Source organism: Citrus sinensis, chromosome 7 (assembly GCF_022201045.2).
Source record: "Citrus sinensis cultivar Valencia sweet orange chromosome 7, DVS_A1.0, whole genome shotgun sequence".
In the NCBI taxonomy this organism is placed as follows: domain Eukaryota; kingdom Viridiplantae; phylum Streptophyta; class Magnoliopsida; order Sapindales; family Rutaceae; genus Citrus; species Citrus sinensis.
Window position 1 is genome coordinate 25663724 of NC_068562.1, and position 18888 is coordinate 25682611.

Consider the following 18888-nt stretch of genomic DNA (forward strand, 5'->3'; position numbering starts at 1 on the left):
TATCCATAATTTAATTATTACAATGCTAGATTCAATTGCAATTTTCTTTTTTCCTTTCTGTTCCAAAGAATAATTACGGGAGAGGAGAAAAATATAGAGATTTTTGTTCAAATTTGGAATGACAAATAGAAAGAGTGAAAGATTGATTGATGATGATGAGCAAATGATTTAAAAAGCAATTGTTTGCTACTAAACAAAGAGAAAGAGATGGGGTGCACACGAAAGGTGTTTCCAAAATCAAATTATGAGGGCTTAAAGATAGTATCATTTGGGAATTATGTAGTGAGGTATTTTAAGTGAAGGGGTTTGATAAGGATATTTGAGGGGTTCTAATGGTTCTACTCTTCCTTCTTTGGATACCCACAAAGCCTCACCAATAACTTCCCTATAGATTTGTTGCAACAACAAATCCCATTTCGTCACGTGTTCAAATGCACAAAATAACATAAAAATAAACTGTAATTAGACAAATAAACTAGAGCAAACCAATTCTTTATTTTTTAAACAATACTTGTACTCGTTCATACCATAAATATTGTTAAAAACCCTCTGTCGTGAAAAAGATTTGCGGCCTTTGATAGGTAAGATAAACTCAAAACACCCCTTCTTTATCTCATACTACTACTTCAATGCATAATCAAATATTAAAAAAGAAAACAGTCCCACTCGAAATTGAAACAAAGTCAAGACTTGTATCAAAATTCATTAATTTAACCAATATTTGGAGAGAAACAAAAACAGCAGCAACTATAGCAGCAACTTGCAGCCATTGCGTTCTTCGTTTAACTAGGAACGGGATGATTAAGATTATTTGATGTCTTTTGTTCTTCTTTAACGTTCTCACGGGGGTATTTGGCTAAACATTAATATTTTGTTTAACCTTTTTTATTCAAATAACAGTGCTCTTTTCGGATAGTTGGGTTACAAAATTCAGATTGCTATCTTCAATCTCGGTCGATTTGCCAACTTCCAAAAAACTGCGAGCAAATATTATTAAAACATTTAGCATCTTGATTTTCTAATAATTAATCAGACGAGTGACATTTATTTTTTTTGTTTGTGGTTATGAGTTTCTGAAGTTGTGCAAATCCAGACAGCAGGCCCCCATAAAATAAGAGTTTGATCTAGTGAAACACGTGACTACATGTGGTAAAGATCTTTAGAATGATTGAATTGGCCACGTGCCAGCATTTTATCTTAAATTTGTCTCCTGAAGATCCGTTTCGGGCAGAATAATAAATATAATTCCAATTTTATTCTCTTTAGTCTCCAGACAATTTCAGTAGTTTTGAGCCAAAATTGAAACGAAGCACTCAAAATGGGCAGCGAAAATGAGCACATAGGGATGCTACCATTGATGGCTCATGGCCATCTCATTCCATTCTTAGCTCTAGCAAAGCAAATCCACCGAAGCACTGGCTTCAAAATAACCATTGCCAATACTCCTCTCAATATCCAATACCTTCAGAATACCATTTCCTCTGCTAACCCCAATTCCCCAGAAAAATTCAACATCAACCTTGTTGAGCTTCCTTTCTGTAGCTCTGATCATGGCTTACCACCAAACACTGAAAACACCGAGAACTTGTCTTTGGATCTAATCATCAATTTTTTTACTTCATCACAAAGCCCCAAGACCCCCTTATATAACCTTTTAATGGACATCAAAGAGAAAGCAGGCAAGCCTCCAATTTGTATAATAACAGATACTTTCTTTGGATGGGCTGTGGATGTTGCAAAAAGTGCAGGTAGTACTAATGTTACTTTTGCTACTGGTGGAGCATATGTCACCTTAGCTTATACATCTATGTGGCTTAATCTTCCTCAAAAGAAAACAAACTCTGATGAGTTTACCCTGCCAGGGTTTCCTGAAAGATGTCATTTTCATATCACTCAGTTGCATAAGTATTTGAGAATGGCTGGTGGTAGTGATGATTGGTCTAAGTTTATGCAGCCAAATATTACACAGTCATTCGAGTCTTATGGGATGTTGTGTAATACTGCTGAAGACATTGAACCTGGAGCATTGCAATGGCTTAGAAACTACATAAAGCTTCCTGTTTGGGCCATTGGACCTCTACTTCCTCAATCTTATCTCAAGAAATCGTCCTCATCAGCGCCTTCATGTTCTTCAATTTACAATCAGCATTCAGGGAAAAAACCTGGAGTAAAAATCCTGAGAAGATCATTGAGTGGCTTGATTTACATGATCCTGCCTCTGTTCTTCACATTTCATTTGGTTCACAAAATACCATAAGTTCATCCCAAATGATGGAACTGGACATTGGTTTGGAAGCAAGTGCTAAATCTTTCCTCTGGGTCATTACGCCACCGGTTGGTTTTGACCTGAGAGCTGAATTTAGATCAGAATGGTTGCCTGAAGGATTTGAAGAAAGAATCAAAGAAATTAAACAAGGCTTGTTGGTGAGAAACTGGGCACCGCAGTTGGAGATTTTGTCACACAAATCAACAGGAGCATTTTTGAGCCATTGTGGCTGGAATTCAGTGTTGGAAAGTTTAAGCCAAGGATTGCCTACGATTGGTTGGCCAATAGCAGCAGAGCAGACTTATAATTCAAAGATGCTTGTTGAGGAAATGGGGGTGGCTGTAGAGATGACAAGAGGAGTTCAAAGCACGATTGTAGGACATGAGGTGAAAAATGTGATAGAAATGGTGATGGACAAGGCAGGGAAGGGGCAAGAAATGAAGGAGAAAGCTGAAAAAATTGGAAGGCAAATAAGGGCATCAATGACAGAGGATGGAGATGACAGAGGCTCCTCTTTAAAAGGATTGGATGAATTTATAAGGTCCATTTTGTTAAGAAGACAAGATCAATCAGTGTAATATCCCACATTGCAAGCAATTGAGTTAATAAGTCTTCTCCCAACTTAATAATTGTATTTTGGGTGGCAATGTGCAAAGTCTTATCAGTTGTTTGCTTTTAATTCTTTGTTTGGAATTAGGGTGTGTGGGTTAATTTTTTTTTTTTAATAATTTGATCCTTTCAATGTTTTTTTTTTTTTCAATTTCATCAGCTTTTTCTGCACACTATTATTTTAGGTGTTTAATATTCATGAATTCGAAGTCTTTGTGGCCAATTACGTTGTTACACCGGAAAAAAAGGGTTTGAATTATTTGAGGGTGCGTTTGGAATTAAGGTACTGTGAAAAAAAAGCTATAAGTATGAAACAAAAGTTAGTAATATATAGTAAATGTAAATTTTAAATAATAATTTTAATTAAATTATTAAAGATATAATAGATTTTTCATTATAGAAGTGAAAAATCATATTAACATAACTTCCAAATTACAGTAGTTAGTGTTTACCTCAGTCACAAACACACCATGAGTCGTGTTCGCGCCAACTTGATTAATAATTTTGTCGGGTTTGAATTTAAATTTTATTTATGACAGAATGAATTATTTAATTAATTACACTAATAGACAATAATCTCTTGACATATTGACATTTATTTTACACGATTGGAGAAAAGATAAACAATAAACATAGAATCACAGTTTAATCAAAACAATGAAACTCCGTCTTTGGTTGTAATTTGTAGAGACGAAATTGGGTTAAAAAAAAGCATAACAAAATCTAATAAGAGAGAACTGTTATATTGTAAACGACATTAATGTACTGGAGCAGAATCCGGAATCCATGCTTGCAAATTGAAACTATGGTAATTGGTGCGGTTATGCCAACAGCCCAGCGTGACATGACATGATCATATTTTCTATATTAATTATAGGTTAATGATCTAAACTGTTATATGTTATATTTTGTTAGCGGTAGTTAGCACCTACATTAGCTATAAATTCACAACTGTGCTACCGACTTCTAGTTAAGAGGCAGTGCATATATATATATACGTGAATGAGATTCCTACATTAACTCAAAACATTAATTGAGAACAAGAGTTAGAAAGTGTTAAGTGGAAATGGCTTCTCTTTTAATAAATCTAATTTTTTTATTCAGTTTCTACCCGGCGATTGCTGTGACGGGCAATGAGATCGGTGCAAATGTATTACAGACGTACATTGTTCGTGTGCAAAAGCCAGAGCAGGGTACTTTCTCCACGGAAAAAGATTTAGAAAGATGGTACCATTCGTTCTTGCCGGCTACCGTCTCAAAATCACCAGCCGATGATCATCATCAATCACGCATCCTGTATTGCTACAAGAATGTGATGTCAGGTTTTGCTGCCAGGCTGACAGCAGAGGAAGTGAAGGCCATGGAAACAAAGAAGGGTTTTATATCAGCCCATGTTGAAACGTATCTGGGAACACATACAACAAACAGCCCTAAATTCTTGGGTTTGAATCAAAATTCAGGATTGTGGAAAGATTCAAATTTGGGTAAAGGAGTTATTATTGGAGTAATAGACTCAGGAGTGAAACCCGATCACCCTTCATTTAGTGATGAAGGAATGCCGCCACCACCAGCAAAGTGGAAAGGGAAATGTGAATTAGAAGGGGCGACTTGTAATAACAAGGTAATTGGGGTAAGAAATTTCCTTAGTAGCATTGGTGAGCCAGCTGTTGATGATATGGGGCATGGAACCCACACGGCAAGCACGGCCGCTGGGAATTTCGTGAGTGGTGCCAATACGTTTGGTTTGGCCAATGGGACTGCAGTAGGCATGGCACCTTTAGCTCACTTAGCAATATACAAAACTGGTAATGGAAAACATCAGGAAGGTTTTCAGAGTAGAATTGCTGCTGCAATAGAAGCTGCTGTTCAAGACGGTGTTGATGTGATTTCGATTTCATATGGTTCTCCTCCTTTAGCATTTTATGATGATCCAATTGCATCAGCAGCATTTACTGCTGTTCGAAATGGCATTTTTGTGAGCTGTGCGGCAGGGAATAAGGGACCGGATCCTAGTAGTTCAACTAATGGGGCTCCATGGATTCTTACTGTGGGAGCAAGCACCACTGATAGAAGCATAGTTGCATCGGCACAGCTAGGAAATCATGCAACATATGACGTCGAAATCCTTTTCATGCTGGTCAATTTCACTTCCATGCAATTGCCTCTTGTTTACCCTGGCGGGAGGAATTCATCGGCAGCATTTTGCTTGCCAGGATCTTTAAATAATATTGATGTCAAAGGCAAAGTAGTGGTATGCGAGAGAGATGGAAATATGAGGAGAAATGAAACGGAATATTATGTCAAGGAAGCTGGTGGTGCTGCCATGATTCTAATAAGTGACAAGTTTGATGCTTATAGTGCTATACTCGAAACACATGTACTTCCAGCAGTGCAAGTAGGTTATGCAACTGGGGAGAGTATTAAAGCTTATATAAATTCAACACCGTCACCAACTGTTGCAATATTATTAAGAACAGGCAACAAGAAATCTGCACCTGAAGTTGCCAGTCTATCAGCAAGAGGACCCAACAAAGTAAGCCCTGGAATCTTGAAGCCAGATATTATTGGACCCGGTGTGAGCATATTAGCTGCCTGGCCATCTTCTCAGGAAAACATAACAAAAACAAAAGCCACATTTGAGATTGCAGATGGCACGTCAATGTCTTGCCCGCATCTTAGCGGTATTGCAGCTTTGCTCAAAAGCACCCATCCTGACTGGTCACCTGCTGCTATAAAATCCGCCATCATGACTACTGCTGATATAGTAAATCTTGAAGGCAAGCCAATTATTAATAACTACAATCTTCTACCAGCTGATTTATTTGCTGTTGGTGCAGGCCACGTTAACCCATCAAAAACAAATGATCCAGGGCTTATTTACGATATCCAGCCCGATGATTATGTTCCTTATTTATGTGGCTTGAATTACACAGACCAACAGGTACAAACCATTGTGGATCATGACGTGCAATGTTCAAAAGTGCCAAGCATTGCTGAAGCAGAGCTAAATTATCCTTCATTTTCTATCAAATTGGGGTCTAGCCCTCAAACATATAATAGGACAATAACAAACGTGGGCGAAGCTAATTCATCCTACACTCATCAGATTGTTGCCCCAGAAGGAGTAGAGATTAGCGTACAACCTAATGAAATATCTTTTACGGAAAGAAATCAAAAGGTGACATACTCGATAACATTCACTAGAAGCCAGAAAACAAGTGCATCTTATGCCCAAGGATATTTAAGCTGGGTTTCAACTCAACATACTGTGAGGAGCCCTATTGCTGTAAGTTTTGAGTAATGAACACTGCAATTAGCTACCTGGGGATACAACAGCAATGAAAAATTCATATATGGAACGACCACCACAGTACCATCTAACAAAATTAAGCCATGTGCCGTGAATTTGTTTTTCTCTCGCCTTATTATTGGTCATTTTCTTAATGAATATACATTTGTTCGTATATTATTAGATGACTGGTGAATGATATGGCTTGCTCGTCCCTTGTACACTCTCTCAAAGGGGACAAAAACTCTCCCAACTATACTATGTAAGCAAGCTCAAGAGTAGTGATATTGTGACAATGTAAGAAACTAAAGTTACACTTTTATTGTTTCAATGCCTCAAATGCTATTTTACAAAAATATTATAAAATAACATAAAAAAATAATCAAACATTATAAATGAGGGATTTATCAAATAAATGTACATAGACACGTCAATAGTCTTGATTCTTGCCATAAGTGTGTGTTATATTGGTGTTGATGTTTTGTCATATATGCATCATATAATGAAGAGTGGGACTATTGGTAACTCTCTGAATATCTTTTACACTCCTTTTCTTTATTAACCTCACTAAAATATTTTAAAAAATTATAAAATTCTTTTAACACCTCTGTCAATGATAAAAATACCCTTAAATAAAATTTATTGTGTAAACTCCATTCGCTCACTTTTATTATTAAACTCAATTTCAACAACCGGGTCTCATTCATTTAAAAAATAATAATGAGTTTTCATTCTCTCTATTATAGCCATCAATGGTAAATTCCTCACCCGAAAATTAGAGAACAAACCAACTTTTTTTATTTCTAAAATAAAAAAAAATTATTTGAATTTTGAGTGGGGGTTTAATTAGAAATTATCTTATTATATAATTTTAATAAAGGCTAAAATTATAAAATAATTAAAATGGTTTTAAGAGGTATTTAGAGGGTTGCCAATAGTCCCACTCTATAATAAATTGATTCTTGTCATTTGTGTATCATATAGAGATGCCCAACGAGTTGGGTCAGCCATCAAAGGAAAGCTCATGCAGACTCGTGCTCGTGCATGCAATCTCCACCATGTGCATCGTGCTGTGTTGTACCTAAATTTTTGCTAAAGCCCAGCCTGGCACGTGTCATGCCCAAGTGTGTTGTGCCGTGCCTTATAAAAAAAGCATGACGAGCATTTTTTTTAGAGTGCATACCAAGTTGTTAGCGTACTTTTTTCTAGCCGATATACCTTTTTTTTTTGTCCATGTTCTTTATTCAAACTTAATAGAATCAAAAGTTCAAAACCAAGGTCCATATTTAATAATAATAAATTAATAATAGTGAGAGAATGTAATACTTACTACTAAGTTGAACTCTATGGTATTAAAATTCTTTTTTAATACTTAACAACAACAATAAATTTTTCTTAACTGTTAGTTTAATTGTTAACTTAAACTTACATAAAGTTATAAATCATAATTCATAATAACATTAATATATACATTTTATAAAGTCATGATATTTATAATTTTATTATTAAAATCATGATATCATCTATTCATTTAATAAATTATAAACATAAAACAACTAGAGTTTTTTTTAAAATAAGAATTAAATGAATTTAAAAACCCTATGCTAATAAAATATATTAAAAGATTCTATTTCAAATTATTTGTAAAATTATAAAATTTAAAGTTTATTTTCATTAAAAAGTGAAACATATTCCAATCCAACCCAGTCTCAGTGCATACTATGCCGTGTCGCATGTCTTACCAAAATGTGCTTGTATTGTGTTGTGCTATGATGTACGGGATGCGTGCTGTGGCCATGTCGTGCCACCTGCCGTCTGACCCATTGGCCATCTCTAATATCACGTAATGATATTGATTTCTATTATATATACATAGGAGAATGCATGATATCTTCATGTGATTCTTATATAAGATTATATGATTATACTATGTAATTTGATAAAAGTTGGTTATTTGCACCTTAAAACTATTTTGATAAATTTTGAAAATTAGAGTTTTACTTTACACACTCCTAAAAAAACCAAATAATCCTCAATTAAAAGGTTTTATTACATCATTATTTTATTTCTAGACAAATAAAACTTGTTATCATAGCAAAATTAATCAATTGCTAAACACGTTCACAGCAATGAACGTATTTTTTTCTTTTTATTGTCATTCCATGTGAATATTTGAAGTTATTGATTGAACAAAATTATCTTCTTAACGTTCTATCCATCAAGAACCTAATGACTCTTTACTAATGTACGTAAAGTTTGGTAATCACTTCACTGTGGAGATGGAAGGAAATCTAATACATATTATCTATAAAATAATCCTTCATGTAATTCATCTCTCAAAGTTAACCGAGAAAATGTGCAAGGTTTAGCTTTTATGAAACTGGAGGTAAAAGAAGTTGGGGTGGAGGAAACAGTTATGCCAAATCGAAGCTTAGATGATTATTACTTACGGTAAATCTTTTTGTACTAATACTCTCTGTAGAAATAATTTTCATGTAATCATAAAAAAGTTTAATTCCAATTTGAGTTATAGATAAAAATAAACTTCAGATTATAATAAGTTATAATTTTTCTTAGTCTCGTATTAAAGTACTTGTCTCCACATGGTAATAATAATTTGTAAATTACAAAAAATATGTGCTATGTTACATTAAAGGTTTAAGTTAGAATAAAATATTATTTTAAAGTTGCTTGGGACAATGTCTTATTCTTTAATCTTTTAAGATAACCTTGAATATTTTCAATACTACATAAATATATATACTAGTTTTTGATATCATATCTATCTCTTTTATCAATACCATACATAGGATTTGACATAATCCATTAATTAATTATTGATGAAGCACACACGTTTACTTTTATATTAGTTTCACTAAGGATAATTAAATCAAAACGATTATTTTGTAACTACACTTTTATTAAGTTACAATTAACCTCCTCAAAGCAATAGGATTAGTTTGGTGCCAACATTATAATTACCGAAAATTTTTACTATATTAGGGTCTTTAGAGAATAATATAAATAAATGTGTCATCTTTTGAGATAGTTTTGATTAATTTGAAATTGATCTACGTTTCGACACAAGCATGCAGTGGCAGAACCAAGATTTTGGTTCAATGGAAGTCATAAGAGAGAAAAACTAAAGTAAGATGTAACGTCATATCAGGAAAATTGAGGAGGCTAGTAGCGAGGGCTAGAATGGAGGAATCACAAAATATGGTTAGATAAAAGAAAATAATGTAAAAATACGGGGCCAATTTAAATTTCATATAGACATGGTAAAATTTCCACTTCAAAACTTTAACTGTCATGTAACCTTTTCTGGCCCAGGGTGATTGGAGCCACCATAGACTTGACCTAAGTTCCGCCCATAGGCGCAGGCCACAAGGCTTCAAGTTTATCAGAGCAATGACAATGAGCCAAAGGGCGATATAAAGAACAACTCATTGTACACTTACGTGTTTCAGAATTAGTCACACAAAATTATTTTGTACTATTATATCTTTTTACTATAATAATTCATAGAAATTAATATATATATATAATAGTTTTATGTTCTAAAATTTTAAAGTGTGGAAAAGTATGGAAAAATTCTAAAATCGTACGGTTTGAAAGATTTATAGTTTTAAACTTTTAAAATCATGTAATTTTAAAATTTTTTTAAATTTTCTCGCACTTTAAAATATTGGATTGAAACATTTATATATTTATATATATATATATATATATATAATTTCAATTGTTAAAAAGAGTTCTTATGATCTTACTAAAATTTTGGACAAAAAGAAAACAAAAAAGACAATCCCCAATATCCAAGATCTTCAGAAAGAAATCAAAGACATTAAACTTGAGATAAGAGAGTTAAAAGAAAAACAAAAGAATGATTCTCAAACCATCCAACTTCTTTTACAAAAGTAATTACAAGATAATTCAGATAATGAATCTGATTCTGAGAATGACGATAAAAATGATCAAAATCTAGAAAACATTGAGTCTGTACCCAATGATTTTCTATTTGTTTTAAAGCAAATCACTATGAGGAAATATTTGATTAAAATTGCCTTAAATTTTTCCAATGATTTTGCAATTGACGCCATTGCCCTTTTTGACACTGGTGCTGATTTGAATTGCATAAGAGAGGACATTGTCCCCAAAAGATTTCATGAGAAAACTAAAGAAAGACTTTCTGCCGCCAACAATTCAAAACTTAAAGTTAATTCTAAAGTTGAAGCTTCAATTCATAACGATAGTTTTGAATTTAGAACTTCTTTTGTTCTCACAAATGACATTCATCATGCTGTCACTCTAGGAACCCATTTTATAAATCTTATTACTCCCTATACTGTCAATTACGATAATATATCTTTCAAAGCAAAAAATAAAAAATTTGTTTTCCCGTTTATTGAAAAACCAAAAACAAGAAATTTAAATATTGTCAAAGCTTGTTCTGTTTATCATAATCAAATCAATAATCTTCTCGGATCAAGACAAAATGATTTAATGTTTTTACAAAAGGATTTAAGTTTACAAAGGATCGAAAGCCAATTACAAAATGATTTCATACAAAAGAAAATTTCTGATTTCAAAGCTCTCATTGAAAAAGAAATTTGTGCTGATCTACCATCTACTTTTTGGAATAGAAAACAACACTTGGTAGATTTACCTTATGAAAATTCTTTTGATGAAAGACAGATTCCCACTAAAGCCCGTCCAATCCAAATGAACATGGAATTGGAACAACACTGTAAAGCTTAAATAAGTGACTTGGAGTCCAAATGACTTATTGTTAAATCTCGGTCTCCTTGGTCTTGCGCCGCATTTTATGTTAATAAGAATTCCGAGATTGAAAGGGGAACACCTAGATTGGTTATAAATTATAAACCCCTTAATAAAGTATTAGAATGGATTAGGTACCCAATACCTAATAAAAAGGATTTGCTTCAAAAACTGCATTCTGCTTTCATATTTTCAAAATTTGACATGAAGTCGGGTTTTTGGCAAATTCAAATCCATCATAAAGACCGTTATAAAACTGCTTTTACTATTCCATTCGGACAGTATGAATGGACGGTTATGCCGTTTGGTTTAAAAAATGCACCTTCGGAATTTCAAAGAATTATGAATGACATTTATAACCCTTTTTCCGAATTCTGCATTATTTACATAGATGATGTTTTGATTTTTTCTCAAACCATCGACCAACATTTCAAATATTTAAAGACCTTTTACTTAGCCACCAAAAAGGCTGGACTAGCCATTTCTAGTTCCAAGGTTTCCTTGTTTCAAACTAAGATCAGGTTCCTAGGTCATCACATTTCCAAAGGAACAATTACTCCTATCGAGCGTTCTCTTGTCTTTGCAGACAAATTCCCAGATAAAATCTTAGATAAAACTCAATTACAAAGGTTTCTAGGAAGTTTAATTTATGTACTAATTAGGTAGTTTCTGTAAACAATTCAATTATGACTCCTTTAAAACCTCCACTTCTAAGGATTGTAATGGTGAGTGTTCTTCCAAACCTCACAAAAGACATTACAAATTCAAAAGCCATAGGAAGCCATTCCGAAATTTTAGAGATTCTTTTTATAAGAAACCTATGAGGTCTCATAAGAAGCCCAACTTCTTTAAGAAGAAAGAGTTTAAAGCCAGACCAAAGACCTCTTTTAATTACAAAGAATCTATATGCCATAAATGTGGAATAAAATGCCATACAACAAAATACTGCAGGATGAATAGAAAGCTCCAGGAGCTTGGCCTTGACGAATAAATCATTTCCAAAGTTGCTCCTCTTCTTGTAGAATCTTCTGACTCTGAGTCTTCCATGTCGGGAGATAGTGACTCTCTCCAGGTCGATGAGTTAATTGACTCAGATACTTCTGCATATAGCAGTAGTGATTCTGAATCTGATTCTTATTTAAAGAAAATCAATGTTTTGACTAAAGATCAAGAAACATTTCTTGAGCTCGTAAAACATATTTCTGATCCAAATCTTCAAAAAGAGTATCTTGATAAGCTTTTAAAAACTCTGGATTTTAATAAAGTAGAGACTTCATAAGGTAAATCTACCAAGTGTTGTTTTCTATTCCAAAAAGCATATGGTAGATCAGCACAGATTCCCACTAAAGCTCGTCTAATCCAAATGAACATGGAATTGGAATAACATTGTAAAGCTGAAATAAGTGACTTAGAGTCCAAAGGACTTATTGTTAAATCTCGATCTCCTTAGTCTTGCGCCGCGTTTTATGTTAATAAGAATTCCGAGATTAAAAGGGGAACACCTAGATTGGTTATAAATTATAAACCCCTTAATAAAGCATTAAAATGGATTAGGTACCCAATACCTAATAAAAATGATTTGCTTCAAAAATTGCATTCTGCTTTCATATTTTCAAAATTTGACATGAAGTCGGGTTTTTGGCAAATTCAAATCCATCCTAAAGACTGTTATAAAATTGCTTTTACTGTTCCATTCAGACAGTATGAATGGACGGTTATGCCGTTTGGTTTAAAAAATACACTTTCGGAATTTCAAAGAATTATGAATGACATTTATAACCCTTTTTCTGAATTCTGCATTGTTTACATAGATGATGTTTTGATTTTTTCTCAAACCATCGACCAACATTTATATATATATATATATATATATATATATATATATATATATATATATATATATGTATGTATATGTATGTATGCATGTATATTGCAATGCCTTTATTTCTATCCAAATCGACAAAAACTCCAAAAGTGGCTTTACATGGAGCAAACCTTGAGTTGACATGAATTTATATTTGAAAAAAAAAATGTTTCTGAATATTTTTTTTGTCAATAGTTTTTTCAAACAATTAATATCCCTGCTAAACATTGTTTAGAAAACTAAGAATTGAATTTAAAACTTTATTTCAAATGCCCAATAGTTTCTCTCTCCACTTAATTAATAGTTTTTTTCAAACAAAATAACTGCTTATTCCCCCAAAAAAAAACTGTAAAGGTGATTTTGTCAATAGCAACTATTTAGGGGCTAATGCTGTCATAAAATTGGTTTAAAATAGCCGAAAAATAGACCTTTTCTACCATAATCAACAGATTATTTATCTCCATATTCTTAACTACCCCTTAGTTTTACCGGCATTCGTCGCTTTTCTAAAAACGGTTGGAGGAGTCTCTCCCAAACCATAAAGGTGAATTATAACTATCCGAAAAATTACGTAATAAGATAATTAATAACCCATCCATTAACCAGATTAAAAGAAAAAAACAACATGAGTATTAATTTTGTGCTTATCTAAATACCATATTATGTAACGCAAAGCATATGATGCGTTCTTTAAAGTTCAGATTAGGAGAGGATTCTTATTTCTAAACCCTGAGCACTACAGGGAAAAAAAAAATGAATGAATATGAAGTTGTGTTGATGAATCAAAAACGCTGGTAATGGGGGATGGTAGTAGAAGGAAAGAAGAGGATTCGGACGAAGGAGAATACGAGATGGATGATTTGAACGAAAGCCTGAGAGAATCGCGTGAAAGCAGGTTTAATTTAGTGGCTAATCAGGTCAGCCTTCTTCGTCGGAATCCGAATCGTGAATCCGTACTCAGTGGATTCAGACATTTCTCCCGAAACTTGGTCTTTCATCCTGATAACAGGTTTAAATTTAATTTTCCAAATAACTTTTTTTCATTTTTCAATTGCATTGATATTATTAAAAGACTAAACAAGCAACAGGATTTTAGAATCGAGTCCTGCTTCCAGGCTTCCGAATTTTTTGAACTATAATTAGAGTTCTACAGAGCTGTATAGTAATTAGAGTTCAAATCAAGATCGTATAAAATTCAGGTGTCCTGACCTAAGCACCGTTATACTTTAGTGTATATCATCAATGAGAACACTCTCTTCCATTTGTTCTCTCAAATTAATTAAAGAATGAATGCAGGTGGTATCGGGCATGGACAAAATTCATACTGATATGGGCAGTGTATTCATCCATCTTCACGCCAGTGGAGTTCGGCTTCTTCAGGGGACTGTCCAAGAACCTCTATGTATTGGACATTGTTGGACAGATAGCTTTCCTTTTTGACATTGTCTTGCAATTCTGTCTTGCTTACAGAGATAGCCAAACCTACCGTTTGATCTGTAAGCGCACACCAATTGCCCTCCGGTTAGCCGTCTTTCCCCTCATCTTCTTGTACATTATAGCTCATTATCATCATTTAATTCTTGTCGGTTTCTTCTTCGGTTTATTTTCAGGTACTTGAGATCAAGTTTTATCATTGATCTGTTTAGTTGCATGCCTTGGGACCTTATTTACAAGGTACGAGTTTTTCCTTATCCTTTTTTGCTTCATTGATTGATTGATTGATTATACTTGTTGTCTCCTTGTGTTGTATTGATAATTTTGTATCTTTGGTTGCTTTTGATTGCCTACATGGACAATTTCTTTCTTTTTTCCTCGTCATAGATTTTGCATTTTGAGGATATTATGGCTGGAAATCAATAATAGTAAACCAACACCACATGATGATGATTATGAGTTCTAATGTCACATCTCAGTTAAAGCCCGGGAGGCTTTATAAGCCTTGGTTCTCCTAAGTAGATGCGTTTTGGCTAAAAAAACATGTGCGTAAGCCCAACGCAGATAACATCTTATGTCAAAATGTCTTTGAAATGAAACACAGGATATGGGATGTACAAAACTTTTGTTCATATATTGATTATTTGGAGTTGTCAACGTATAGTTACTGTTGTTATAACCATTGCAGAAATATTTTCCCAACAGGCTAGTGGAAGAAAAGAAGCAGTCAGGTACCTTTTGTGGATTAGGTTATATCGAGTACGCAAAGTCAGTCAGTTTTTCCACAAGATGGAGAAGGATATACGAATCAATTACATGTTTGCCAGGATAGTGAAACTTATTGCTGTTGAGCTGTACTGCTCGCATATAGCTGCATGCATCTTTTACTATTTGGCTACCACTCTGCCTCCTGACCAAGAGGGGTACACATGGATTGGAAGTTTAAAGATGGGTGACTATAGCTACGCAGATTTCAGAGAGATTGGCTTCTGGAAACGTTACATAACGTCTATGTATGCTTCCGTTGTAACCATGACCACTGTTGGTAGGTTATCTTTCTAACTTATATTCTACCTGAATATATTCGAAAGCATTGTGGTTTCGAATTATTTTCCTTGGATATTTGTGTCTTATACAGTTGAATTTATGGCAACACTGTATGGTTGATTCATATGTTTACTAAAAGCAACAGCATGCCATTTTAACATTCTGAGAACATGGATGTTTTCAGCATTGTCTTAAATTTGTGCTCTTTCCACTACAGGCTATGGAGATGTACATGCAGTCAATCTGAGGGAAATGGTGTTCATAATGATTTATGTCTCCTTTGACATGATTCTTGGCGCTTACTTGATTGGTAACATGACGGCATTAATTGTAAAAGGATCAAAGACAGAAAAGTTCAGGGATAAAATGACAGATCTCATGAAATATATTAACAGAAATAGACTTGGGAGGGATATCCGTGATCAGATCATAGGCCATTTGCGTTTACAGTATGAAAGCAGCTACACTGAGGCATCAGTCCTTCAGGACATCCCCATCTCCATTCGTGCCAAGGTAATTTATTCACAGGAATTAACACTCAATGTTCTTTATTCTCTCTTTTCCCTTTTACTTCTTTTAATAAGAAAAAAAAAATCAAAGGGATGCAGTCGGATTCATCCCCTGATGAAGCGAGAATGCCAAATTATTTGTTCAAAACATATGTTATGTTATACAATATCTATCAGTGGTTGACATCTGTTTTTATCTCTTGCAGATTTCTCAAACTTTATACTTGCCGTACATTGAAAAGGTTCCCCTTTTCAAGGGATGCTCTTCAGAGTTTATTAATCAGATTGTAAGTCATTTCTTTGCCATTTCATGATAGACACCAATTTAATTCCACCAAAAGTAAATCCGCTGCATTTACAAGGTTTTGTAGAAAGTTCATTCTGGTCATGGTTTGGATTGCAATGCTATCATGCACTTAGTACTATCAAGAATTGAAAACAATGGATTATAAGCCACAGCTCTTCGTATTCTTTGCTCTTGCAGGTTATTAGACTCCATGAGGAATTTTTTCTCCCAGGAGAGGTGATAATGGAAAAGGGAAACGTGGTGGATCAACTTTACTTTGTTTGTCTTGGTGAGCTGGTATGATCTCAACTCCAGTTTTTACCTTTTTCAATTATTATTCTGTTTATGTTTCCTAAGGATTGATGACAGTTTTTGGCATATAGTCTTGCTGGTCTGGTACTGCTTAATGTTGATAATATACTCTTCAACCATGGTTTTCTTTTCATTTGTCACCTCAGTAGTCTTGGCTTCTAATTTCCTTCTGACTTATGAGAATGGAAACACATGCATATACACATGTGAAGCAAGTTCTACTCTTATTTTTCTATCTTCAGCAAAATCTGCCTTTGTCTTTGTGTAGGAGGAGGCTGGCATAGAGGAAAACGGAACAGAAGATTATGTTTCATATCTACACCCCAACAGCTCATTCGGCGAAGTTTCTATTCTTTGCAACATTCCTCAGCCTTACACAGTTCGAGTTTGTGAACTTTGTAGACTTTTGCGGATTGATAAACAATCTTTTACAAACATCATCGACATATATTTCTGTGATGGGAGGAAAGTTTTAACCAATCTCTTACAGGTACTATATGTTACGCTGCTAAGCTTGTTTCTCCTCATGAATTCCCTTTTATCATTTGTAGACTTTATTTATTTAATTTCTCAGTTAGATAGGGACCCTTTGATAGTGAAAACTGTTAGTGTATATTCATCAAAGGACTATACAAGCTACATATGTTGACAGGGAAAGGAATCTGATCTTCGACTAAAGCAATTGCAGTCAGACATCACATTTCACATTAGTAAGCATGAAGCAGAACTCGCATTGAAGGTGAACAGTGCAGCTTATCATGGTGATCTGTATCAGCTTGAAGGTTTGATCCGTGCTGGAGCTGATCCTAACAGGACAGATTATGATGGAAGATCACCCTTGGTATGTACTGATTATGTTTTCATCAATGAATAAAGTTTTTGAAGCCCTCTGCCAGCATAAAAGTTTGCTCTTGCTGTTGAATTTTTATGTGGAATGACTGTGCCCTTTGCTTTCTACAGCATCTTGCAGCATCAAGAGGATATGAAGAAATAATGACTTTCCTTATTCAAAAAGGAGTGGACATTAACCTTAAGGGTAATTCAATAATGCAAATGTAATTTTCATACTGCTTGTGTCTATGCAAAGTTTAATCTGCCAGCCATGTCATAGTAACACATTTTGTTAATTTCTTTTGCACAGATAATTTTGGGAACACGCCGTTGCTAGAAGCCATAAAATATGGAAATGATGGGGCTGCTTCTCTGCTTGTTAAAGAAGGGGCCTCATTGAATGTAGAAGAAGCTGGTAGTTTTCTTTGTACAGCCGTAGCTAGGGGGGATTCGGACCTGCTTAAAAGAGTGTTGTCCAATGGCATTGATCCGAATACCAGAGATTATGACCTCCGAACGCCACTTCACATAGCTGCCTCCGAGGGATTATATTTGATAGCAAAGTTACTTGTAGAGGCTGGAGCCAGTGTTTTTCCAAAGGACAGGTACCGTAGAAATATTCATTTTCCCCTTGGTATCAATTATTAGTCTGACAATTACGTTGTTTGGACACATTGCAGACGGGGAAACACACCTCTTGATGAAGGCCGGATGTGTGGAAACAAGAATTTGATCAAGCTACTTGAAGATGCAAAATCTACCCAGTTGTTAGAATTCCCTCATGGCTTTCAAGACATAGCAGGTATTGCCAAAATACTAATATGCTAACCAAACTCCTTAACTACTTGAAATATCAGAAGTACTTTCTCAAACAAAAATTGTGCAAATTTTTTAGTCGGCAAAGAGTTGTATGATTGTATCACAGTTGGGATAAGACTCAAATTGCTCTGCAATATTATCAATTAATAGATGCAGCTTTGGTGAAAGTTGGAACAGTATTAAATGAATACTTGTCCAGCTCGATAACAGTCTTTGTTGCCAATTACAGATAAAAGGAACCCAACAAGAAAATGCACTGTGTTCCCGTTTCATCCATGGGATGCTAAAGAGAGTAGAAGACATGGAATCGTGTTATGGATTCCTCAAAACATCAAAGACCTCATCAAAACTGCAGCTGAACAGCTGGATTTCCGAGGTGGTGATTGTATATTATCATCAGAAGGAGGTAAAATTCTTGATGTAGACATGATTAACGATGATCAGAAACTGTACTTAATCCAGGAAACACATTAAGTAGTAAAATTTCGCTTCTTGTGAAACTAAAAATAAGTAGATTATACTCTGATTTGCATGGTTTGCTCCATGGTTCACCGGTTCCATCTTGCAGTTTCAGATGTGTTTTCTGTGTGTATAACCTAATACAATTCTAGCATGCATAAAGTTGTATAATAGTGTATCAAAGTTTTTTCATTCTTAGCCGCAGCTTTCTCTTGTAGCTAAATGTGAATGGTCTATACATGTTGATTTTAAGATGCATTTACATAAATCGATCAACCAAAGCAAAGTGATCTATGTTTCTAATGTAGAGATTATACAATTTATATATAGTCAATCTCCCATGTGGACATATGCATGGCATTAGTAACATTTTGTTGTGGTACC

General features: G+C 34.3%; 2 protein-coding genes and 1 pseudogene across 3 annotated transcripts; all 3 read left to right on the forward strand.

Moving 5' to 3' along the window:
• Window positions 1–1299: 1299 nt before the first annotated feature.
• LOC102612590 (UDP-glycosyltransferase 92A1-like) lies at window positions 1300–3100 on the forward strand (annotated as a pseudogene).
• Window positions 3101–3916: 816 nt separating this feature from the next.
• LOC102612290 (subtilisin-like protease) lies at window positions 3917–6176 on the forward strand. The gene has a single exon (XM_006464799.2). The coding sequence runs from the start codon at window positions 3942–3944 to the stop codon at window positions 6174–6176; it is 2235 nt and encodes a 744-aa protein (XP_006464862.1). The 5' UTR covers window positions 3917–3941.
• A 7252-nt stretch (window positions 6177–13428) lies between these two features.
• On the forward strand, window positions 13429–18702 carry LOC102615529 (potassium channel SKOR-like). 2 transcript variants are annotated; one of them, XM_006464487.4, is made up of 13 exons: window positions 13429–13816; window positions 14104–14328; window positions 14418–14481; window positions 14947–15286; window positions 15506–15801; window positions 16004–16084; window positions 16282–16380; window positions 16664–16885; window positions 17048–17236; window positions 17356–17431; window positions 17537–17831; window positions 17907–18028; window positions 18275–18702. In XM_006464487.4, exons 1-13 carry the CDS (start codon window positions 13605–13607, stop codon window positions 18517–18519), a joined length of 2466 nt encoding a protein of 821 aa, XP_006464550.1. In that variant the 5' UTR covers window positions 13429–13604; the 3' UTR covers window positions 18520–18702. The 2 variants fall into 2 exon arrangements, with proteins under 2 accessions (XP_006464550.1, XP_052301077.1); XM_052445117.1 differs by lacking the exons at window positions 13429–13816; window positions 14104–14328 and having other exon boundaries at window positions 14930–15286.
• Window positions 18703–18888: the final 186 nt, after the last annotated feature.

Coding starts and splice junctions, on each gene's coding strand:
- LOC102612290 (XM_006464799.2), top strand. CDS start 3,942: ATGGCTTCTCTTTTAATAAATCTAATTTTTTTATTCAGTTTCTACCCG.
- LOC102615529 (XM_006464487.4), top strand. CDS start 13,605: ATGGGGGATGGTAGTAGAAGGAAAGAAGAGGATTCGGACGAAGGAGAA. Junction 15,802..16,003: donor CCATCTCCATTCGTGCCAAG/GTAATTTATTCA, acceptor TATCTCTTGCAG/ATTTCTCAAACTTTATACTT. Junction 16,886..17,047: donor TTTTAACCAATCTCTTACAG/GTACTATATGTT, acceptor ATATGTTGACAG/GGAAAGGAATCTGATCTTCG.